The sequence below is a fragment of the Histomonas meleagridis genome (assembly GCF_020186115.1).
Source record: "Histomonas meleagridis strain 2922-C6/04-10x chromosome Unknown contig_68, whole genome shotgun sequence".
NCBI lineage: Eukaryota > Parabasalia > Tritrichomonadida > Dientamoebidae > Histomonas > Histomonas meleagridis.
In genome coordinates, this window is record NW_027150909.1 from 553897 (window position 1) to 579639 (window position 25743).

The window sequence follows — 25743 nt, forward strand, 5'->3', positions numbered from 1 at the left end:
TTTGAAATGTCAACAAAAAGAACTTTTTTCCTAAGCACAATTGAAATGGCTGTTGACACGACTATTATGAACAAAAGGGTTTCTGGTTTCTTGTGTCTAATACGTCAAAGCAATAACTTTCAATTAATTTGGTCACCATTTGATCCATCTACAGGAGAATCAATTTTTCAACCAATAAAAATTCCCACCACTGATCAATGGGCTAAAAATGGTCCCTTCATATTTGATTGTAAGGAAGTTTTTTTCATTCAGTTCAGTGAAAATCCATTAACTCTCACAATATTCCGAAATAATGAAGGAAACCATACTTACCTCATACCAGAATCAGAGTTTATATCGGTAGTTCAGCTAGTTGAACAACTTATTCTTAATGGTATTGCAGTTCCATGTAAAGAACCTTCATATTCCCTTGAATTTTATAAGCGATGTCGCGAAGGTGTTTATTCATATACTCCACCTCCACTTAAACTTAATTACAAACCATATACCACACTTTCTAATTTCTGGTTAGATGTTCATCACTTTTTCACCGAGCTCATGATATATTTAGATTCCAGTGGTACCGTACCTCTTGATACCGACTTTCCATTAGCATCCGCTGCACGAGCCTGCCATGAATTAGTTATGAATGAAATCAATGATTACTTATCAAAAGTTCCGCAGTATACCCAAATCACCAAATCCGAAATTCCAACTTTATTTGATTCCAATGGCCGTCTTATTGATCCCGAGCTTTTTTTACATCGCGCATATCATTCCGGAATAGAGCCCTCTGCGCTTCCTGATCTGTTACCATTTGTCTTTGGGGTCTATTCATATGATTCCACTTCCGAAGAACGTGAAAAAATACGCGCAGACCTTCAAAACGAATTTTCTATTTTGAAGTCACAAGTCGAATCGAAACTTCCGATACAAATCCAAAACAGCAAAAAGACAACTGACGATTATCGGGTCATCTCACACGATGTTGCGCGTACAGATCGAGGACTTTCATCCTTTAAGAACCTTAAAGGAACAGGTCCGAAGATCTTAGCTGAACTTTTACATGTTTCAACACAATATGATCCAGAACTTGGTTATTTGCAAGGGATGAATGATCTTTTTGTTCCGATAATGTTATCATATATTCCATTATGGAATGATGATAGTGAGCCCATAAACGAAAGTGGGGAAATCATTGATTGTAGTAATGTTCTATATATCATTTTTTGGTGTTTCCAACGAATGTTAACAAAGACTAAACAATTGGAATTACTTGCGGACGTCACTGAATGCTGCAAGAAAAGGGCCGCAACTGTTATACATTTGTTATCATCTGTATCGCCAGTCGCCGCGATTTGGATGAGGAATAGAGGTATGCAAGACCTGCTATGGTGCTATTCCGATTTCTTGCTGATGTTCAAGAGAACGTACGCTGACGTGTGGAGCGTTTGGCTTAAGTTTAGCTGCTCACTAAAGCCGGACAAGTGGCTGTGCTACTTCACGTGCGCAATGATAATCGCGTGCTTCGAGAAGTTGACGTTGGAAAAGGATACGTCGCTAACGGCAATGATGGACGCATTCCCAAAAAGAGTGAGCGAAATGGACGTGGAAACTGTGGGAAGCATCGCGTTGTGGCTATGCGAAAAGGTACCGCTGCCTGACGACGAAGAGATTGATGACGGAGATGAGGAAATTGAGAAATTCGACTTCTTCGAGGCATTATGCACAAAATAATTTTTGATATGTTTTTTTGTTTCATTTATAATAAACATCGATTTTGGTATAAATTTTCTTTTGTTTTTAATGTGAAACAATGCAATACGATCACAAAATATAAAAATATTATTTCTACTGCTTCTAATAGCAATTCGTGGATTGAAAGAGAAATGAAATTAGGATGATCATCATTCATAAATAAAATTTGTTGTTTTCCAAACGATAATTTGCGGTTATTTATTGTGAAAAGTGCAGAAACAATCGTTTTTACCAAGAATTTGACGGTTATTTGACTCTTAAATTCTTGTCAACCATTCAATTGGTTTTTAGAGAAAATGACTTCAATTGGAGTAAATCACTCATTTAAATTTGCCCCTTTTTTGAATGGTTTATTTTAACAGCAAAAAATTGGAGAATGCAAAGCCAAACAGTCCCATCATATAAAATCGTGATGGTTGGATCATCTACAGTCGGAAAATCTTCTATCGTACAAAGGCTCGTTCAAGGCGATTTTTCAGCAGACGGAACAACAACTTGTGGTGCTGATTTTTATACATTTACTTGTCCTGTTCATGGAGAAAACGTAAAACTTATGATTTGGGATACAGCAGGACAGGAACGTTTCAGAGCAATTTCTAAAAGCTATTTTAGAAACGCAGTTGGAGCAATTCTGGTTTTTGACATAACAAATCTCTCGTCTTTTGATGACCTTACTTCTTGGCTAAGTGATTTCCAAAGTTTAGCCTCACCAAATGCTTATGTTCTTCTTGTTGGGAATAAGGTAGATCTGGAAGAAAGCAGACAGGTTGGAGCCCAACAAATTAAAGACTTTGCAGACAGGCATCATTTAGAAGTACTCGAAACGTCTGCGCTTCGAGGAAAAAACATTCAAGAAGCATTCACAAGATTAGCTTTTGAAGTAACAGCACGTGTAAACAATGGACAAATTATAATTAGTCAGATGCCAAACAAAGCTACACAGCCCACTCTTTTTGTAACCGAGCCAACTAAAAAAAACAAATCATGTTGCTAAAAACAAAATTTCTTTCATTATTGCGCTATTACAATTAAACAAAAACTTTTTTACAAAACCTTTTAATATTTTTTTCTGATTATTTCCTTCTTTCTATATTCCCAAAAAAATTTTTATCATTGTACTTTTCTGTGTAAAGTATTTAATTACTTCGTTAATAAACGTTCTACCAGATGAATAGAAGCGAATTTGTACAGAAGCTAAGCGAAGCAGAAAAATTTTATAAAGAAGGAGATCTACAAGAAGCTAACCGCATACATGGTAACATTCTTAATCCACCACTTTCTTTTTATTCTCTAACTGCACGCTATTCATATCTAAGTTGCCAATTGATTCCAAGATTACCACAACTTTCCATGAGGTGGATTGATGAATCTTTACGGTGCCTTTCACCAAATTATTTTCAATATATTCCAGAAGAATTTTTCCAAAATTTTCTTGATGTTTTTTTTAAAATGGATGAAAATAATTTTATTCCATCAGGAGGTTTTTTTAATGTTACAGAACATAGTTTTCTTGAAACATCATGTTCGTTTGTTACTGATAATGTTTTTGAAAATGAAGATATCAATATTATCGTTGATATTACAAATTTAATTCCCAAGTTTATACCACACTGCAAATTTTGTGTTCGTCTCACGAGTCTTAATACTAAAAAAGATACAAATGATAAAAACATAATATTAATTGATAATGAATATGATATTTGTTCATACCAACGCCTTCGCATTCACCATTCATTTCGTCTTTCTGATTGTCAAGACTACTGTGTTGATTCTATTGGTCTCGTTCTTAACAATTTTACACTTTTCTTCCCCAACTTAACGTTCTCCAAACTTGCACTCAAGACAAAACGCAATGACTGTATTTTAACGACCAATCTTCCACCTGTAGGGATTGTATATATTGCCACGCCCATCAAACTTATTTTTAACACAGGCGATGAAAAAGATTATGATATAATTATTACATTTCACTGTTCTAAAGGGATTATTACCTTCAGTAAAGACAAGTCCGATGTACTCCAAACACATATATTACATATTTCGGAAGCGCATACCATATATGAATATGATTTTTTTGTTCATTGTTATATACCTGGCCAAAACACAATAAACGTTGAATGGTTTATTCGCCGTGACTCCAAAGATTTATATTTCACTCGACAAGATTTACCTCTTGAATTTGTTTGTCCATTTGTATTGCGTAATTCTATCTATGACATGTACCATTCAATTGTCTATAATGAAAGCTACAAAGAAATCCATTCATTACACACGTCATCAGATTATTATCTCTTTAATGAATTCAAGATGAACATTGGCTGGAAAGTCAACATTCTTTCGTTTGAAATCCAATCGAAAAATGACGTTGTCAATTACATTGATACATTTATTGAGTTACCATTTGAGCTTGAGTCGAATGATGAGTTTTCTGTTATGAACAAATTTCATATTAATGGAACAAAACTTAATAATATTGATCTTGGTAATATAATCATAACATATAACATCGACTCCGACAATTATTTAGGCACACATAAATATATAATATCATTACCAAATGTCCCAGTTGTTGAGCAAGAAATAATTGTGAAACTCGATTTCCCTTCGTCAGGTTCACAGTTCGAAATGTGCGAAATGTTTTTGGAGTTAACAAATGTGAGCAAGTTCCCAATCGAGGCTGTGTTCGAGATATGCAATAGCCAACACTTCGCAATATTCGGTATAATGAATACACAAATTTGTTTGATACCGCAGCAGCCTTTGAAAGTGAGCATAAGGTTCTTCCCTTTGACACACGGAAATTTGGCTTTCCCAACAATATCATTGACTGCAGCAAATAACTTAAAGAAGTGTTTCTGGAATTCGTCGCCGTCGTTATTCGTAAGTTATTCAACTGCTTCTTAAATAAATAAATATAATATGTACGGATTTGGAAATGTGTTTTTATAATTTCGTTTGTTGAAATATAGTTTTGTTTGGTTTACTATTTCATATATAGGAATATTAAAAATTATATGAATAATTAATTGATGATCTAATAATGTCAAAATTCATGCCGTGTATATTTTCATATAATTTACTAGATAAAGATACTTTTTTGATTTTTTTTTTAAATATGTTTCTGTCTATATTATATACACAATTGTGTAATAATATAATGTTATATTGACATTTCAATATAATATGATGGTATGAAGTTCTATCTTTTTTTTTGATGAATAAATAAATATTTATTTCCTTTTCGCTCTTATTTATATAAGTACTCTATATGATACTTAATCACCTATTTAAGTTATTTTATCTTTACTCCGAACATTCTTTGAATTACTTCAAAAATGGCATTTGTCAAATACAGACATAATTTGTTGAATCCTTTATATTGTTCAAATGAAGTCAATTTGTGTACTATAATTTGATCAATGAATTAAAGAATAAATTTGTATTTTTGATTGTGAAAAAAATAGAACGTTGTGAATGAATATTCTTTAAGTAAAAAAATGAAAAATTATTTATTTTTGTTGTTCAATTGTAAAGAATCCCCAAACCTCAACAATATCTGCAGCAAACACCGGCTCTCCCGCCAAGAATGTCTGTGCCTCTGTACTTCCGGGGTTGAATCCAATTCCGTATGAATTTTCGATAGTTGCGCTGCATTGGTCGAAGTCATCAGCCAATATCAGGTCGTATTTACCGAATGTCAATGTATCCTTTGTTGCGTATAAGTTGCACGAGTCCTTAACTCTCGGCTTATACGGAATGAAAGCGTCTTGTGACACGCTAAACAAAAACGAGTTTCCTCCGTGACCGAAAGGAATTCCGTCGCAGTTCCATTTAGCAGCAGCGAATCCGCCGAATATGAATTCTCCTTTCTTAATCAAAACAGCAGTGATACCAATGCCGTCAATCATCTGATGCATTTTCATTATCGACCTTCCATCTCTTTCAGTGGAGAACAACAAATGCGTTTGCGGTAATGCTCTGAATGGGAAACATAAGTATAATGCCTTACATTGCGCTGGCGATGTCAATATTGCGCTTTCTTGGAATGGCACGAAGTTAAGTTGTTGCCCCTTTTGCTTATTCTTCTTTTCGCGGCGTTGCGCTAATGCTATTAACGATGTATACTCGGGACCGAAATCACTTTTACGTTTCATTCCGGAGATGCCACTTGAAATGTTCATTTGTTGTTCCTCTTTAGCTTCGGAAACATTCGCATTACTAACAATGTTTTCACTTTGCGTTTCTTCTTTCTTAGATTCAGAATCAGAGTTCTTCTTATGCGGCGTTCGCTTCGGTGTTCCATCGGCTTTCTTCGTCCGCTGCTTTGTTCCTTTCGATTTTTCTTCATTGTTATGCGTTTTCTTTGTTTTCGTTTTGCTCTTCTTTGGTGTACTTTCAACTTTTGGTGGTGGCGGCGGTGGCGATGAAGATGAGAAAGATCCGGAGCTTTCTTCTTTAGGTGGAGGCGGCGGAGGTGGCGTTTTCTTTGGCGTTGCTTGCGCCACTTTGAGCGGCGTCTTAGGTTTGATTGGCGAGTTACGCGGCTGTTCGGTTGGCGCTACTTCGAGGCTTCCGAACACGCACAAGTCGCCTTCGACGCGTAAGTCGAGTGGCAGATCAGTCACTTCTTGCATCGCGCCGACAACCATTTCTTGGCGATCGAAAGCACGAAGGAACGCAAGTGGACCCGAAACAACTCGATGCAACTCAATGAACTTTTTGATGTTGTCGAGTTCTTCTTTTTTACGGATCAATTCAGTGACTGTTGAGCGAACGATTAACGCTTTACCACCTGCAAGTTCACGCGTTTGCGCTATTGCTGCTTGTGCTATGCGCATAATTTCATCTTCGACACTTTGCTGATTGTCTAAGATTGATTGCAGTTTATCCTCGGCAAGATGAAGCTTCTCCTCAATGATTTGCTTGCGACGGGTAAAGATTGGGTCGTCTTGTTTCGATGCTTCAAGTGCTTCGGAATAAGCGGTTTGAATTGGAATTAATGGATGAGATGCAGCATCACCTTTAGAATGCGTTCCAGTCATTTTACACTTGAAGCAAACAGGAGCTTGACATTGTGGACAATAATATGAAACACGTGTGTCGCCATGTAATGGACAAAATTCAATTACTGAACGTGCTTCGGAAAGAGGAATACGTTGGTGACGTTGAAGGATTTTGTTCTCTTTATGGGATTCAGTGTCACATTTTGGACATAGTTTGGCTGAATCATTGACACACCAGATTGTTGCTTGATTCTTTCCGCAAAGATCACAAGTGTCATCATCTGGATGAGCTTCTTCAAGATTCTTGCCACCCTCAAATCTTATAAGGTTACATGTTTTGATTTGAGATGAATTAAAAATTACATAATCACCACGATCTGAAATACAAAGTGAATGATAGCCTGGTTTGAGATTAGAGGAGCTGGGAGGATCTTGACAAAATGTGGGTTCTTCATCAGCAGCTTTTGTAAATTGATAATTTAATGTATTACCTAAAGCAATTGTAAGCTTAAGAACTTCAATTGTAGGCGCATTTCGATCAATGTCGAGACCACCAACAAGAAACTTGAGACCTTTCTTTGGATCAACTTTTATGCCTTTAGAAGAGATTTCAGAAACAGGTTGAGAAAGTTCGCTTGTTGGAACAAAAACATTTACAAGATTTTCTGGCTTCATACCTTGGCAAAATGACATAAATTGAACAGCAATATGAGGATTTGAAATATCATATGCTTCACTTAATACCATTCGAGGCGCGTTAAGTTGTATTTGTAATTCATATTCGATAAGCCCAAATTCTTCGGAAAGCGGAGAAAGAGGAACCAAAGGAGCAGACATTTTTTTAATTATAAACGTCTGCAATCTGTTCGTTTATTATTTCAACTTTTTCAAAAAAATAATGTTCTTAATTTGATTAATCAGAAAAACATAATATACTTTAATCATTTTAAATTTTTTTCTAATCTAAATATTTCAAGTCCCAAAAATTTCGTCACATGTGAATAGTTTTCTGTTGGGTAATAAAATTAACAAAAATAAATATACTGTTTCTCGCTCTACAAAATTTCTTTATTTATTATTTATATGTTTCACTTAATTCTATTTTTATATATAATATTTTTTATTGTGAATTATTTAAATACTATAAGCACAACAATTATTGCAATAATTAAAATTATCATGACAATCCAAGAAATATAGTTTCCCGCTGTGATTTCTTCATATTCTTTCACCTTTGATGTTGCTTTATTTATTTTACTATTTGTTTTATCAATCTCATCATTCATATCTTCTATCATTTCAACTTGATCTTTAACTTCATTTCCAATATCTTTTGCATTTTCTTTTATAATTGCTGTTGAATCAACTAATTTGTCAATTCCTTGATCAATTTGTGCATCGATTATTTTATTTTCATTATGTATTTGTTCCACATTAGCAGTCATATTATAATATAAAAAAAATTTATTTGTTTTTTATTTAGATAAATTATTTTTATGATAAAATCAATTATTTATTCAAATTTAAGATTTACATCTGATGATAATTCAAGTTCAGGAAGTAAATCTTTGATTAAATCATTATCAAGTTTTCTATGTTGTATTTCATTATCTTCTTCTTCCTCAATTAATTTCGAAAGCTTAGACAAATCCGAAACATCAAATGATATTACATCAGTATCGAAATTTAAGTTCGAAATATTTTCTTCTTGATTTTCATTTTGTTTTATTTCTTCAGAGGAATTTAATGAATTCTTTTCGTTAAGCATATTCCTAACTTTAGAATCAACTGAATTAATTTCATGGATTTCTTCTTCAATATTAATAATATTTTCCATTTCATTTACATCTTCTTCACCTCCATTAATGTTTTCGTTGTTAAATCTTTCGTTTACATCTTCTTCAATATTAAACATTCCATTAATGTTTTCAAAATCAAATTTTTCATTTATATCTTCTTCAATATTAAATGTTTCATTTATATCTTCTTCAATATTAAATATTTCATTTATATCTTCTTCACCATTAAACATATCATTAAGTTCTTCTTCTTCTTCAATAAATTCGTTTCCAAATTCTTCTAAACAATTTTCAGCTTGATAACCAATCATAAGTTTTTGTTTTTGAGGTTTTTCTTTCTTTTTTGATGAATCTGAACTTTTATTTTGAATCTTTTCGAATTGATTTGAATCATCAAATGATGATGAAGAAGAATCAAATTGTTTCGAATTTTGGAACGTTGAACTCTTAAATGATATGGACTCAGCTTTGGAAAGTTCAGATGTTTTACTTTGTGGCGTTGAAAGTTTTGATTTCTTGCTTTCATGTATCGAATATTTTGATGATGCTTTACTTTGTGGTGTTGAATGTTTTGATTTCTTATTTGCTGATGTCGAATGTTGTGATGTTAAACTTTCTGATTCCAAATATTTTGGTTTTTTATTTTCTAATATTATTCGATTTGTATTATGATTTTCTTTTGATGAATATTTTGATTTTTTACTTTCTGGTGTTGAATGCTTCGATACTTTACTTTGTGGTGCCGAGTGCTTTGATTTTTTACTTTCAACAATTGAATGTTTAGATGATTTACTTTCCTTTGTTGAATGTTTTTGCTTTTTGTTTTCTTTTAGTAAATATTTGTCACTTTTCTCATTTGTAGGAAGAGAATTTGACTCATAAAAAATATCAGATGACGAATTGATGTCTATATAATCAAGCATCCTCTTAGTAAAACCATAGATTTTTGATGTTTCGTCTGAAGATGTGGAAGATTCTGATGATAATGCTTCTGATGTGGAAAAATCTTCATCAGAAAATGAAGACAAAAAATGCTTGCTATGACTTGTGATAGAAAAATCAGAGGAGCTCGAATTCGAAAGAGAAGAATATGAATTTGAATCATACTTTTTGAAGTGAAAACCACAATTCGGACATTCTATTGTAGAACTTGATGAATCTGACTCGTAGTGATAATGTTGTTTTTTGTATGTGCGAAAATCATCTGAAGAATCAGATTTAAATGAATATTTATTTGTGCTTTTATGTTTTAAAAATGGATTTTTTCTCTTTGGCTTGTATGTATCCCATTTCTTTGTGCTTCTTTTTTTTGGTTTGTATGATGAATCTGATGAATAATCCGAATAATATTTATTTTGATATCTGTCATTGTGAACATCGCTAGAACTATCTGAGTCTGATATGTTTATATGGTGTGATGCTTTTCTTTTTGCATAATTTGACTTTACCTTGTTGTGTTTATAATTTGATTTTGGAACACAATGGAAAGGTGATTTAGATCTATCAAGGATTTCTCTAAATGCCCTAAGTCGTTCTTTTATAATTTTAAGTTGCTTTGCTACAGAAGGATCCATGGTTAGAATCCAAGGTTTCGTTTACTATTTTTTCTATTGTTTATGATGAAGCAAAGTAAACGGCCTCAATTTTTTGGGCTAGAAAAAAACGGTCTCAGGGCAAACCGCTGTAAAATATCACCTAAATATAGAAAAAACTCAAAGATCTTTATAGATTTAGATCTAAAAGCTTTTCCAGGAATGACATTCAACCCTTAAAAAGATTTTGTTTAATTTTTAGTTAAGCAAAAGCTTGTAAATTAACACTTATTAAACATCTTCATGAAAAATTGTTCTTTTACTATGAATCATATTAAGGCTGATTATTAATTAGAAGCATGTTTGAATTTTTTGTATTATTAATTTGCTTTATGAATTATAAAACTTAAAAAAAGCCCACCGAAAATTTTCATTACCCGAAAAGTGCTGACGTAAACTAGTCAATCGATTTTTCATTTTTCTATACACGAACAAACCGCCTTCAAAAAATAATTATGAAAAGCTTAAGTGCAAAAGTTGTGCTTCTTGGGGATACATCAGTTGGAAAAACAGCACTTCTTACTCGTATTGTTACTGATACATTTGATGAATCCATTACACCAACTGTTGGTGCTAGTTATTCATATAAAACAATTGAAGTTGATGATAAAGAAGTAAAGTTCCAAATATGGGATACTGCTGGACAAGAAAGGTATAGGTGTCTCTCTCCAATTTATTGTCGTGATGCTCAAATTGGACTTATTTTATATTCAATAGATGATAAAAAGACATTCGAAATCATCGACTTTTGGGTATCTAGCTTAATTGAAAATAGTGGCAGCAACGTACTTTTGTTTTTGATTGGCAATAAGAGTGATCTTCGTGAAACAACACCAGAAGAAAAATGTGTCACTCTCCAAGAAGGAATGGACAAAGCAGAAGAAATCCACGCCGGCTTTTATGAAGTCAGCGCAAAGACAGGGAGTGGAGTCAATGAACTTATTCAAATGGTTGCACAAGTATTTGTTGAATCAAATCAATCACACAACAAATCAAAGACATCAGAAGAAGCTGTTGGTGTTGACATTGCAAACGCAGAGCAAAACAAGAACAAAGGTTGCTGCGGAAAATGATTGCATCTTTCAATTTAATAAAACATTATTTTGAAAAAGCTATGCTAACCATGATTATATTTCATTTCTAATGCTATTAAAATGTTTTACGAATTTAAGTTCCATTTTGATGATAATGACGATCAATTTTCGAGGTGCCCTAAAACGTTTTTTTTCGAGGTCGAGAAAAATGGAAAATACACAAAAAGCAGTTGTTGAATCAATTATCAATAAGTATGCACAAGAAAATGACGGAAGAGTTGAATTTGGCGCTGCCTTTGAAATGCTTCGAAGAGAAAATCCAAAATTCAAAATTGGAAAAAATAAATTCGAAATGGTTGCTAGGCAAGTTATACAAGCAAATGGATACAAGATTTTTAATCCAAAGACTGTTCCAAGACCTCCACCTTTGTTACCAAGATCTCCATCACAAGAATTACAAAAAATTCAATCATCACCGCCTGAGCAAGAACCCATTATCCCAAGGTATTCATATAAAGATGTTGGTGGTCTTGAATTTCAAAAAGCATGTTTATGGGAACTAATTAATACTCCAGTTCAACATAAAAATCTTTTTGAACTAATTGGTGTTACACCAGAAAAGGGAGTCATTCTTCATGGTCCTTCTGGATGTGGAAAATCATTATTAGCCGAAGCAGCAGCTGGTGAATTTTCACAATATGGCCTTAAATTCTTCAAAATCGCAGCAACAGAACTTATTTCACCAACCAAAGCGTATGCTGGTCAAACAGAAGGACGCATTAAAGCATTATTTAAAGTTTTACAGAATTCATCTCCTGCACTTCTTCTTATTGACAACATCGAAATAGTCACCAACAAGAAAGGATCATCTTCTGCTCGAATAGTTTCTCAACTTTGTTACTTTATGGATGAAGTATTTTCTGATATGACCAAAGATGTCTTTATTATTGCCACCACGAATCATATTGATGACATTGATCCAAGTCTTCGTCGTTGCGGGCGCTTTGGGAAAGAAATTTCGATCGGATTACCAGATCAAGCTCAACGTCTTAGCATCTTTCAAACTCTTGCAGCCAAGGTTAACATTCATCCTGAAGTCAATCTTGATCTTATTTCACGTTACACTGATGGCTTTGTTCCTGCTGACATCATTTCGTTAGTCAAAGAAGCCGGCGTAACCGCCGTCAAACGTCTTATTCACAATGAAGAAGAAGTACAATCAATTACAATGGAAGATTTAGTCAGTTCTATACCAAGAGTACAACCCACTTTACGACGTGAAGGCTTTGCAACATTACCGCCAGTTTCATTTGACGAAATCGGAGGATTAGATCAAGTGAAACAAATATTACGATCGTCAATTATCGATGCAATTAATAACCCCGATGTCTTTGCGCAATATGGACATCGCCCATCATCCGGAGTTGTCTTATATGGGCCACCAGGCTGTGGCAAAACACTTTTAGCACGAGCGCTTTCATTAGAAGCTAATCGCGCAGCTTTTATCAGTGTTAAAGGTCCCGAATTACTTAATAAGTATTTAGGAGAAAGTGAATCTGCAATTAGAGGCGTATTCCAACGTGCACGTGATAGCGCTCCATGTATAATATTTTTCGATGAGTTCGACGCTATTTGTCCACGAAGAAGTGAGGATTCGAATAACCAAGCTGCTTCTCGAGTTGTAAATCAATTGTTGACTGAAATGGATGGCGTTGAAGATCGAGGACGAGTTTTCGTAATCGGAGCTACGAATCGATTGGAATTAATCGATGAGGCGATGCTAAGGCCGGGTCGACTTGATAAGAAGATACAAATCCCAATGCCAGATATGGAAGCTCGAAAAGATATCTTGGATAAAATCATCAAGAAAATCCCTTTGTGCGAATCAATAAATACAGAAGAAATAGCTGCGAAATGCGAAGGATTTAGTGGCGCTGACTTGGAATCGTTGAAATCAGAAGCAATAGAAATCGCAATTAGAAATTCAAAGGAACATGAATGGATTCCAGTAAATCAAAGTCACTTTGATGAGGCTGTAGGCGTAATCATAGAATCTAAAATGAAAGTTAATGCTAAGCCAAAAGTTAAAATTCCTTTTATTGAATAAATATGAATATTAAATGAATGATTCAGATCACTAAACTTCCATTATATAATGAAGGTGTTAACTTTTTTATGCTTGTGATGGCGATCTATAATGTTTTAGTCTTGTTACTTATGATAATGTTTATTATATTTATGGGAATAATGGACACCAACAATAGCAGGATAGAGAAAAGCTCCTAAATTTGTGGAAATTGAATTCGTCACAAAGTTATCGACTTTTTGAATTCTCTCAAATCGAATATCTATCAATTTTGTATTTTGGGACACCCTTAGGCATTTAAGATATTGGAACTTAATATAGTGGACGCGGAAAAAGTCCCATCCATTCAAATTTTACATTTGAATAACTATATATTTAGATTTAAATTAAAATTTTTATTCAAACAAAGAAAGTAATGTGTAAAATATAACTTTACGTTTTTTTCAAATTTATTAGATTTTAATTTTTGATTAAATTGACCTTGATTAAATTTTTAAAAAGGGGAAAATTTATTAAGGAAATTACTCACATAATTGAATTTTATATAGCAGTCTTACTTTTTTATCAAAAAGAAAATAATTGTTCGAACAATTATTAATAGAGAAAGAAAAGACTCTGACTGGACAAAAACAAATTTGATAAAACTTTTCGAATAAACTATGCAGATTATATAATGAGGTCAGAAAATATTTCGACTTTACATTGCTACAATTAATTTATATGGGGAATAAAGAATTATTTCACAGACTACCAGATTATATAAAACATGCAATATATTTTGCTTTTGAAATTTACAACAGGATTATTAGAAGATTTACCAAAGGCTTTATCAAATCAGGTCGGAACATTACATCATGAATGAATTCAGCTATCAAAAAGTTACTATTCGACGTTAACCATACAAAAGTGGATCCACACTTTATCATCATGAATAAATTTATTCATTATATTAAAATCAGGTTTTTATTAATCATATATGTAACTATGTATGTATATATATGATATATTTATAATATAAAGATCGTAGGATGGCCGCTATATACGTATATGCAAAATCGCGTTTAATATATAGTATTAACGAGAAAAGTGACAATTGTACCAGGTCTAATAATTGTTGAAGAATAAAAACAAATTCTTGACCAACTTTTTCAGTACTTTACTCGATTACTGGTCAGAAAAAAAAATTATACCACTTTTGCTTACGAATAATATAAATATTACAAAAATAAAATTTTTTTGTTTTACTGCTTAGATTTTAACTGTGATTTCTTCAGCTGCTTCGATCATGCTGACAGAAGTATATCTTTGGTAGCAATCTGAGAGCCAACGTCCCTGCCGCTTGCGGCCGGAAATTTTATAAATAAATCTTAACAACCCAGTGCGAACCGAATGTTTTTAATTTCAAGAAATTTTAATTTTTCTAATATGATTAGTGCAAACTTTTTTTTAAATTTTAATAATATACAAGTATCCCCGAAGTACAATAGTACTTGAATTAATTTTTAAATATTTCAAGTTGATGCAAAATAATATAATAATAAATAATTTCCATATGAAATCTTATCTAAAAGCTATTCATAAAAAAATTTGAATAATTATGATATTAAATTTTATGATAGTTTATACAATTTATTTTATATTTCTTCGATCTTAAATCTCTAAATTAAATGATATTGTTTTATAGAATAATGAGAAGATACAAAATTTAACAAAATCCAAAATAATGATGAAGAATTCAAAAATTAATAAAGATATAAAAGCAAAACTAATAAATTATAAAAGTTTGGATTTATTTTTTCTCCAATTAGTTTATATCATTTTACTTGCTCGAGCGGCTCGAAATTAAATTTGAATTAATGGACGAATAAATATTATCCAATCAGCTCATATCGTTCTCAAAAACAATTTCAGAATAGAGCTATCTAGAAACTGTGGTATTGATAAATATTCGGAGAAATAGAGAAATCAACATCATTACATTAAATGTTAAATAAGTCGAAAAATGTAATATATTTAGAATTTGAAAGCACATGAGTAATATGAGATAAAAGGAATTGATAAATGTATCTCAAGCCCGTTATTTAAAAATCATTTGCTAATTAAATTTGTTCATAAAATTATTAAATCAGATTGGACATTTTTCGAAAATACAAAAAATAAAAAAAAATGCAATTGATAAATTCAATCGTTTTTCAAAAAAAAATTATATAAAAAAATGGATCGTTTGTTACAAGATTTTTCAAGAATATGTATATTCAGAAAATATTTTATTAACTATTGAAGAGTAGTGTAAGCGAAAAAAAACTTATGAAAAATGAACATCATCCTTAATGAAATCAAACCAAACTTTATCTATTTCACAGAGGTATCATAATAAATATAATTTTGTAATTTATTTTAAAAAAATTTGTAAATTAGTTTAATTTAATGATTTTTTCGAAATTCTCGAAATATTGAAATATTTTTATTATTATTGAATATTTTGGTTCATGTATTATCAAATAATAGTAAAGTTGAAATGGAATTTAAAATATAAAATTTTACACCATGTTTAATTTTTTGTTCATATTATATTATTTCGATTTGTTACGAAAACCTCCACAATGGTATTTTAAAATTTGAAGTACCATTAAATAGAATATAATCGATATTTCGTATTTATAACAGTTTTATCAAAATTCTTTTGTACATTTTAGAGAAATTTCCCATTTAAGCAACAACAAATTTCAATATAATGATGTGACATGTGAATTGAAAAATATTTTTGAACATCACAAAAACATGAAAAAATGATTTAAATGAAATTAATGTACACTCTGTATAATAAAAATCAGAAGAATTTTGATTATTGAATAAATTTATTCATTAAAATAATTCATTTCAATAAAGAAATGCAATTTTTGTAAATTTTGATAAAAATAAAAAATTAATTGAATTTATTCAATTTAGAAACATATATTAAATAATTTTTACAAAAAACAATTATATTATATCAACAAAAATGAACAAAAGTTTGTGGCAACATGTTTCTTCGTGATAATGCAGTTTTTGTGTGCAATGTTAACTTTTTGTAAGCATGTTCAAATATTTAAAATCAAAAAATCAAAATATCCAAAAAATATACGAATGAATTCACTTATAGACATGTGATATAGGGTTTAATCAATATGTTCATTAATGAATATATGAAAATATTTTCGAGTTATATAAAAATTCCATTGTGTAATTTTTCGCTTACACTACTCTACTATCGATTATTAATTAGGTTGTATGAGTATATCATTAAAGTATTTTGAAATTTATTATATCATTTATTCAATTGAATTAATAAATAAATTAATTTAAATAAAATCAAGATTTGATCTGCTTATACGGAATAAATAACAAATCACGCTTTTATGAATAAATTTCAACAATTTTATTTCTTAGCAAACCAAGAATCACTTAATTTGGCTGCTATTATCATCGAAATGATAGAAAAAAACAAAGCATGGAAATCCAAGACACTTTTTGGATATATATAACGTATTTTTTGAGAAAAGGGTAAAAATTTGATAATATTTACCATCATTCAAATTCGCTCCTATCGTCATTTATCGTTGTTGATATCGTTCAATGTAAACTATGCAAAAGTCGATTTTTGGCACTTTTTGGAATTAAAGAATAGATTTATCTTGTGCTAATCAAGATATAATTCTTAGTTTTTATTAATCATAGATGCAATTATGTATATATATTATATATCCATAATATCAAGATTGTAGGATGATCGCTATATACGGTGGGTGAAAATCGCAAGTCGAGTTTAATATATAATATTAACAGAATTTTTGCAAGTGCCGAATGCACGAACGGTTTTGATCGTCATGCATTGAAAAAGTGAAGCTACACTTGAGTAATCAATAATACTTCTTAAAAAAGATTCAATACTTTATACCGAAATTGAATAATTTCTAATGTTTTCTTTCCAAAACAGACTTAAAATAATAAGGTGTACTCAATAGATTTCCATTAAACTTTAAGAGTAAATAATACTATGAATAGTAAAGAATTTTTTGTTGTTATGTATTTTTCATCATTTTTTTCACAAAAATTATCATCAAATTATATGAAAATCATACAATGAAATATGATATAAAATATTCTATTCATCAGATTTTGATTCTTATAATAATATTGATCAAATTTCATGTGTTAATGATAATGTATGAAGACAAACTGAATTTAGGAAATTTTTATTTCAATATTTAAATATTACCTCTTTTATCCTTGAGAATCTTTTAATTTTATTATGTCGTCACATTTATGATGTTGAATTTTGTCTGCAAATAATCGAATAATTTCTGCATTTTTCTTTTCTGATGCTATCATAAGCGCTGTTTTATATGTTTATAAGTAATTCCAAATGTTTATATGAAATTTCATATTTTTTAAAAATATTTTAAATAAAACAAAAAAATATTTTTAGCATCGATATCAATATTCTCTTGTTCAAGAAGCAATTTAACTATTTCAGTGTGACCATTTTCAGATGCTCTAATAAGTGCTGTTTTAAATAATTTAAATAATTCCAGAATATTATTTTGAAATATTAAATTATTAAAATAAATATCAAATAAAACAAATAAATACTTTTAGCATTAATATCAATTCCTTCTTGTTTAAGAAGTAATTTAACTATTTCTGTATCACCATTCCAAGATGCTAAAATAAGTGCTGTTTGAAATAATTTAAATAATTCCAGAATATTATTTTGAAATATTAAATTATTAAAATAAATTTCATTTTTAGCATTAATATCAATTCCTTCTTGTTCAAGAAGTAATTTGACTATTTCTGTACGACCTCCTTCAGATGCCCAAATAAGTGCTGTATTAAATAATTTAAATAATTTCCAAATATTATTTTGAAATATAAAATTATTAAAATAAATTTCAAATAAAACAAATAAATATCTTTAGCATTAATATCAATTCCTTCTTGTTCAAGAAGTAATTTAACTATTTCTGTATGACCATTCCAAGATGCTAAAATAAGTGCTGTATAAAATATATTAAATAATTTCCAAATATTATTTTGAAATATAAAATTATTAAAATAAATTTCAAATAAAACAAATAAATATCTTTAGCATTAATATCAATTCCTTCTTGTTCAAGAAGTAATTTAACTATTTCTGTATGACCATTTGAAGAAGCTAACATAAGTGCTGTTTTAAATAATTAAAATAATTTCCAATTATTATTTTGAAATATAAAATTATTAAAATAAATTTCATTTTTAGCATTAATATCAATTCCTTCTTTTTCAAGAAGTAATTTAACGATTTCTGTATAACCATTTTTTGAAGCTTTTGTTAGTGCTAAAAATATTTAAAAAAAAATTTAAAAATTTTTATGAAACGATGAAATATTTTAATAAAAATCTAATGAAATAAGCAAACAATCTTGCTAAAATCAATGTATCTATTGTTAATTAAATAGTTATAAAGTTCCACATTTCCAGAAAAACCCGAAATTTTCAAAAAAATCAATAGGAATATGATTACTTTGGAGAAAATATTGAGTAATATATAAATTCCCTGTTATAATTGAAGCAATGAGAATATTTTCATTTATTTTCATTCCTTCTTTAAGTAAAAATGATAAAAGTTCATAATTATCATGTAAAACACATTTTGCTCCTAATTCTTCTAAATTCTTAATTTCTTTTAACTTATTATCATAAAAATATTTAAAGATATCATTTCTATGAAATTCTATTGCTGTTTCATATGCATCTTCAAATGTTGAATGATTTTGTTCACATAAATGAATAATTTCTTCATTTCCACCTGCAACAGCATATTTACCTGTTTTATCTAATTTTGCTCCATTCATAAGTAAATATTTAAAACATTTAACTGAAGAAAAAAATGCTGTATAATCAATTAATGTAACATTTTTATGATTAATAAATGAATATCTTTCATAAAGTGATTTTGGAATTGTTTGATTAAAATCGAAGTTTGTTTCTGATGATATTTCTTGAAGTTTTTCTATTTCATCATTCCGAATTATTTTAGCAATTTCATTCTGATTTATTCCTTCTTTAACATATTTCTGATGAAGTTCCCAATTATTCGCTTTAAGTTTTTCAAGGTTTTCGGAGAAATATTCAGAAAATTGATAACGATGGTTTAAAACGAAATGTGCTTTAAAATGTGAAAAAAATAAATTTTTCATATTTATAGTAATCGATGAGTTAATTAAACCTTTTTCAATCAACTTTCCGATAAGATAATTAGATTCTTGTGAGTTATTTTTCCGAAGGAATTGAGAAAAAATGTCAATTATTGAAACTTGATTTTTATTTTCATCTCGTTCAATTAAATTCAAAAACTCAATAATTATATCTATATTTTTCAGTCTTGTTACAAACAAAGTGTAAAATGAAACGGCAGATGATCAAGTTGAATGAATACGTTCGTGAATTATCATAAAATTTGCGTAATGAAGAAACAGATGTATCAAGATTGTTTGTATTTATGTTATAAATTATTTCTGTAAGTGCAATTAAGTCTGGAAAGGAATTTATCTTTGATGTACTCATTCCAATGCTATTAAATAACACTGAAAAAAATTTTAATGGACATGTGATATGAATTTATATATAAAATTATAATAAATAAAAACATAGAATGAACTTCATGATGAAATCCATTCATATATTTAATTTTATTTGGAATACTTAAATTTTCATTATTCATTAAAACTTTATTATCTTTCTGCCATCCCAAAGGCAGCTCATCATTTATCTCATATACTTGAAGTTTTTCATTAAAAAATATTTCATTATTCAACCAAAACGCATCTATCTTGCCCAAATCTTTTTATGAAAATCTTCTGAATCTTCTCTTATCCCTTTCCGAAGGAAGCAAAACCTAGTTCAAAAAGTTGAAAATCCAATTTTTTTTCAAATAAAAATGACGGTTGAAAACCGCTACAAATGATGAGATTGGAACAATTGCTAAATGAAACTTGTCCGATTTCAGGATATGTAAGAAAAAATAAATTTTTACCATTTATTATATTCATTTTCCATTTTAGATCATATCCATTCGAGTCTAATAAAAAACATATCTGCTAAAATTATTATTAGAAAAAATATGATATATTAAATTAGATCGAATAAAAAAATCGATTTGAATAGTAAATTCTCATCTACTTGATATTTTAATTATACATTCTCTAGTTAATAATTTGTCTTATTTTGGATTTGATTTTTGCCGAAAGCAAAAATCAAATCCCAGGTTAAAAAAAGAAAGTTAATCTTCAATTAATTCATACAGTTCGAGAACAAAGGGGTTCACAGCCAAATTTGAATAGTAGGACGAATAAAAATCACACAATTATCTTATATCGTTTCCGATAACGAAATCGTCAATGAGGAAATATTCTATTCTAGAATATGTAAAATTACTCATTATATATTATGAACTACAAATAATTTCTGTTGCCATATATAAATTACCGATTATAATATATTTGAAATCTGAATCAAAAATAAATTAATTTTACAAAATTTGAAATGAATAGCATAAAATAAGATTTTAATTATGGTTATTTTGCTATCGGCGAAATACAAATTTGTAGGTCAAAAAAGAATAATAGTAAATTTATCGTTCATGAATTACATCGTTATTGGTTAACGATCTATTCGTAGTCAAATTTGAATAGAAGAACGAACAAAAAACATTCAATCAGTTGAAAAAAAAAATACGATAAGATGAGGATTTTGTTATGTGACATAAGAATACATATCGGGAAAAGATGAATACACAAGATGACTGATAATTTTTCAATTGATTTTAAATTATCATGCGAAAAGGAAAAAAGTACCGTTGAAATAATTCAATAATAAAAAAACTGTTATTATATTTAAAAAAGTTATCGTTAGATAGTTTTGTATCGTTTGTACCAATATATGGCCGAATGTGCTTTCACATATCGAAAATAACTTATATACGACAATTACATGAATATGCCATCAATATATTTGAAATTTTTTGAGTTTATCAATATTTTCGATAGATTTGAAAAGAATTTAATATCAAAATTATATATAATCAAATAAAATAAGTAATATTTCATCATTTCCCAAATAATTTCTGAATTTTCAATTTCTTAATATATCAAGATATTATTCTTAGTTTATTATTAATCATAGATGCAACTATGTATTTATATATTATATATTCATAATATCAAGATCGTAGGATGATCGCTATATACAATTATAATCCGATTATAAGTTATTGATATCATTTTACATGTTCAAGCGGTTCGAAGTCAAATTTGGATGAGTGGACGTATAAAAATCACTCAATCAGCTCGTATCGTTCTCAAAAACAATTTTAGAATGATGGTGGTATTGAATCATATTCGGAAAAATAGAGAAATCAACATCATTACATATATTGTCGGATAATTCGAAAAATGTAATATATTCAAAATTTGAAAGCATATTAGTAATATGAGATAAAAGGAATGATAAATGTATCTCAGGTCTGTATTTCATAGATAATTTGCAAATTGTATTTGTATCGATATTTATTCAATAGAATTGAATATTTTGCTAAAATTGGAAAATAAAAATAAATAAATAAAAAAAAATCATCAAATAAATTCAATGATCAAGAATCGTTTTGTTCAGAAAAAAAAATATCGTTTGTTTTAAGATATTTCAAGAATATGGACTTATACAACTATTTTATCGATTATAAACCATTAATCAGGTTAAACAAGTACATCATTAAGGTATTACGAAAATTATCACATCATTCATTTTTTTTTATAAATTCATAAATTCAAGAAAATCAAGATTTCATAAAATTATTTGGGATGAATAACAAATCACGATTCTATGATAAAATATCAATACATTTAGTTTCTAACAAACCAAGAATCATTTAATTTGGCTGTTGACAAATTACGATGGTGTAAATAAATAACGTATCTTTTCGAGGAAAGGGTAAAATTTTGATAATATTTACCATCATTCAAATTTGCTCCTATCGTTACTTATCGTTGCTTCTATCGTTCGATGTAAACCATGCAAAAGTCGATTTTTGGCACTTTTTGGAATGAAAGAATAAATTTATCTCGTGCCAATCAAAATATAATTTTCAGATTTATATTAATCATAGATGCAACTTTGTATATATATTATATATTTATGATATCAAGATCGTAGGATGATCGCTATATACGATGGGTGGAAATCGCAAGTCGAGTTTAATATATAGTATTAATAGATACTACTCTTCAAGTTTCCTTGAAGTGTCACTTTTTAGAAAGAAATAATTTTAAATTTAATAAGAAATTTTATTAAATGATTGATATTTTCCTTCGGAATCTTATTAATCTTCACTAAATCCAGTGCGAACCGAATGTTTTTAATTTCAAGAAATTTTAATTTTTCTAATATAGTTAGTGCAAACTTTTTTTTAAATTTTAATGATATATAGATACAGATCCTTCAGTTGAAACTAAACTGATGTTCAAAAATGGGGACTACTTTTGATCGTTTTTAACAGAAATACCATTCAAAAAGTTGGATTTGGTGTAACCAATTAAAGTTTAATTTAAATTCAACCGTTTTTTATTCAGAATTTGTTTCAAATAACCGCGAAAATTGAACGCTTTTGGCGCCAAAAGGCGGACCACCCTAAAAAATATGGAGGTGAATTTGATTAACACACAAAACCAAAACAACGATGAATCACAAAATGTAAAGCTAAGCAAAGAAGACGTGGAAATGCTTCAAAAGATTACACTTTCAAATGTTTTGGAATATATGAAAAATAATCCAGATCAGTTTTCTACTTTTCAAAATATTAACCAGATTTTCGAACAGATTTGTGCTTTGACACCCAATGAAGATAGTTACTTTCAAACAATACTTGCAATTTATGTGTTTCTTGGTCAAAAATATTCTATAGCAACAATTTTAAATGCTTTGCATCAATCTGCAGGTAATGTTAAAAAAGCAATACAAAAGCTTTTGCAAAATACATACAGACCTGATGAATCATGCGACTTTTCATATTACAAAATATATTCAATGCCAAAAAATGATATTGATGCATATTTTTCTATTAACTAAAGGCAAACTTGTTTTTCTTGCTTTGTTAAATTTGGTGAAGGTTCATTTTATATATGTATATATATATACATTAATGAAAAAAAATTCTTAATTTTATCCGAGTGGAGTGCGCTGTTGATACCAGCGCCAACCATGGTTTGTATTCGGTTTTAAGATGGTAAATATCTTTACTTCTGGATAAATTTTCAGATGAGAAAGAATATATTTCTTGCAACTTAGAATTTTCATATGTAAGCATGTGGCGAATAAATGCAAACAATAAATTATTGCTATTTTATCTATATCCTTTATCGAGCAAGCATCAAGCAATCCTTTTTGGGAAGCAAACAAAGTTATTCAATTCCCAAATGTTTGGACCTTCTGATTACTCTTCTTCTGAAGAAGAACCACCAAAACCACATCAAAACATACCTCCACCAAAAGCTCCTCCAGTGAAACAGATCATAAATTATCAACCACTCGTTGTAGCAAAGCGCGGTATTTCTTCAGAACTCCGCATCTTTATGAAAGACTTTCTTAAATTACTTCCAGGTGCTCAACGCGAAAAAAAGTTTAAAGGTAATCATCTTGTCACTCTTAATGATCTTGCAGACGCACATAATTGTAATAGCATAATTGTTTTCGAAACTCGGCATTCCAACGAAAATTATATTTGGTTTTCTCTTTCCCCAGGAGGTCCCACAGTATGTTTTTATTTACAGAACATTCATACTACTGAAGAACTTCATCTTATTGGAATTTGTTCAGATCAAACTCGTCCCTTAATTTTCTTTGATCCAGCGTTTGATAGTGATCCCTTCTATGGAGTTACCAAACAACTTTTCACGCGTATATTTTCGGTTCCATATTCATCATCCAAAATTGTTGTTGATACAGCTATCTCTTTCCACATTGCAGATGACCGTATATGGTTATCTCGTTACCAAATCTCATGGAATGGCGATAATGTTACCTTATTTGAAGCTGGTCCACGATGTTGCATGTATCATGTCCTTGCTCTTTCAGGATCATTCTGTGGTCGCCAAATACACAGAAATGCTAAATTTATTCCACCGCACAAACTTAAGAAAATTGTTGAAATCGAAAGAATGAAAAGGAACATTGTTAAAAAGCCCGTAATTGATCCTGAGTCGGATGCTAAGATGAAAATTGCAATTGAGAACAAACTCGAAACTAAGAAAATCAAAGATGCTAAAAGGGAAAAAAGGAGGCAACAAAGAGAGAACAAAGAAAATGAATAAATTATATATAAAATTTCATTATAATACATAAAATTTTGTTTAGCATTTTCGTGAAATAATTTCCAATGTGCTTTAAAATCGTTTCTGGAGGATGAAGGAAATTTATGCCAATGTTTTTGAATGTTTTTTCTTCTCGTTTTTGCACGATCGAAATACACTCAAAATATCAATGGTTTACTGATGTTTGGCGGTTAAATGTTTTGAATTATTTTTCAACACTTTGCCAGCAGATCATGAAACAAAATTGGGGCTTCTACAACGAGGAGCCTTTTGATTCTGTTAATCAAGAACAACAAATCTCACTTTTGCCATCCTCTCTTAGAGACATATGGGATATCGACTCTCCAATTGAAACATCTCGAAATAGATCTCAAATGGAATTCCCTTCTTCAATTGGACAAAATTATCATAATAATAGAGTTATACCATTTTCAGAATCAGCACCACCAATGCAATATATGGACATGCCTCAACAATCTTACGAAGATATGGCATTTACTGGAGAAATAGAGCCTGAAGGAGGACCTTTAAATTTGAAATATTACCAAATTCAGTTTCACCCATTTCGTACTGTAGTTTTTAAGGCATCAGATACATTGTCACTTCAAATTGGAGATTACGTTCTAACTGAAGCTGATAGAGGATTTGATGTCGGAAAGATTATCAACGAAGTTCCGAAGCCTCCTGCACGTGATTTAAAGTCTGCAAAGTTTATTGTTCGCAAAGCAGTACAAAGCGAAATTTCTCAATTACCACAAAAAGCAGAAAGAGAAGCCAAAGCAATGGAATTATGCCAAATCAAAGCTCGTGAAATGGGTCTCCCAATGAAAATCACTGGAGCTGTATTCCAATTTGATGGAAAAAAACTCATTTTTTATTACAAAGCCGACTGTTATGTCGATTTTCGTAACCTTGTTCGGTCTTTGTTTAAAATATATGGTACAAGAATTTGGATGGTATGGCATGATGGAAATACACCTGTAAATAACTCGTTCATGGCACAAGGGCAGAGGACACCGATGCACAACAACGGTTTACATTTTCAATAAAATACAATTTACGCTGCATTCAAAACAAAAGCTTTTTCAACAGATTTACATTCAAA

General features: G+C 29.9%; 8 protein-coding genes across 8 annotated transcripts; 7 read left to right on the plus strand and 1 right to left on the minus strand.

Moving 5' to 3' along the window:
- Positions 1-66: 66 nt before the first annotated feature.
- On the plus strand, positions 67-1716 carry GO595_008532 (TBC domain containing protein; the record flags this gene model as incomplete). Its single annotated transcript, XM_067922117.1, has 1 exon — positions 67-1716. One exon carries the CDS (start codon positions 67-69, stop codon positions 1714-1716), a length of 1650 nt encoding a protein of 549 aa, XP_067771298.1.
- Positions 1717-2149: 433 nt separating this feature from the next.
- Positions 2150-2731, plus strand: GO595_008533 (Ras family protein; the record flags this gene model as incomplete). Its single annotated transcript, XM_067922118.1, has 1 exon — positions 2150-2731. One exon carries the CDS (start codon positions 2150-2152, stop codon positions 2729-2731), a length of 582 nt encoding a protein of 193 aa, XP_067771299.1.
- Positions 2732-3186: 455 nt separating this feature from the next.
- GO595_008534 (uncharacterized protein) lies at positions 3187-4641 on the plus strand (the record flags this gene model as incomplete). Its single annotated transcript, XM_067922119.1, has 1 exon — positions 3187-4641. One exon carries the CDS (start codon positions 3187-3189, stop codon positions 4639-4641), a length of 1455 nt encoding a protein of 484 aa, XP_067771300.1.
- Positions 4642-5246: 605 nt separating this feature from the next.
- GO595_008535 (B-box zinc finger family protein) lies at positions 5247-7577 on the minus strand (the record flags this gene model as incomplete). Its single annotated transcript, XM_067922120.1, has 1 exon — positions 5247-7577. One exon carries the CDS (start codon positions 7575-7577, stop codon positions 5247-5249), a length of 2331 nt encoding a protein of 776 aa, XP_067771301.1.
- Positions 7578-10586: 3009 nt separating this feature from the next.
- On the plus strand, positions 10587-11204 carry GO595_008536 (small GTP-binding protein; the record flags this gene model as incomplete). The annotated part of the gene is made up of 1 exon (XM_067922121.1): positions 10587-11204. The coding sequence occupies one exon, from the start codon at positions 10587-10589 to the stop codon at positions 11202-11204; it is 618 nt and encodes a 205-aa protein (XP_067771302.1).
- Positions 11205-11373: 169 nt separating this feature from the next.
- On the plus strand, positions 11374-13272 carry GO595_008537 (AAA family ATPase; the record flags this gene model as incomplete). Its single annotated transcript, XM_067922122.1, has 1 exon — positions 11374-13272. The coding sequence occupies one exon, from the start codon at positions 11374-11376 to the stop codon at positions 13270-13272; it is 1899 nt and encodes a 632-aa protein (XP_067771303.1).
- A 10472-nt stretch (positions 13273-23744) lies between these two features.
- Positions 23745-24638, plus strand: GO595_008538 (Brix-domain-containing protein; the record flags this gene model as incomplete). Its single annotated transcript, XM_067922123.1, has 1 exon — positions 23745-24638. The coding sequence occupies one exon, from the start codon at positions 23745-23747 to the stop codon at positions 24636-24638; it is 894 nt and encodes a 297-aa protein (XP_067771304.1).
- A 233-nt stretch (positions 24639-24871) lies between these two features.
- On the plus strand, positions 24872-25687 carry GO595_008539 (PSP1 C-terminal conserved region family protein; the record flags this gene model as incomplete). The annotated part of the gene is made up of 1 exon (XM_067922125.1): positions 24872-25687. One exon carries the CDS (start codon positions 24872-24874, stop codon positions 25685-25687), a length of 816 nt encoding a protein of 271 aa, XP_067771305.1.
- Between the last annotated feature and the right edge of the window lie 56 nt (positions 25688-25743).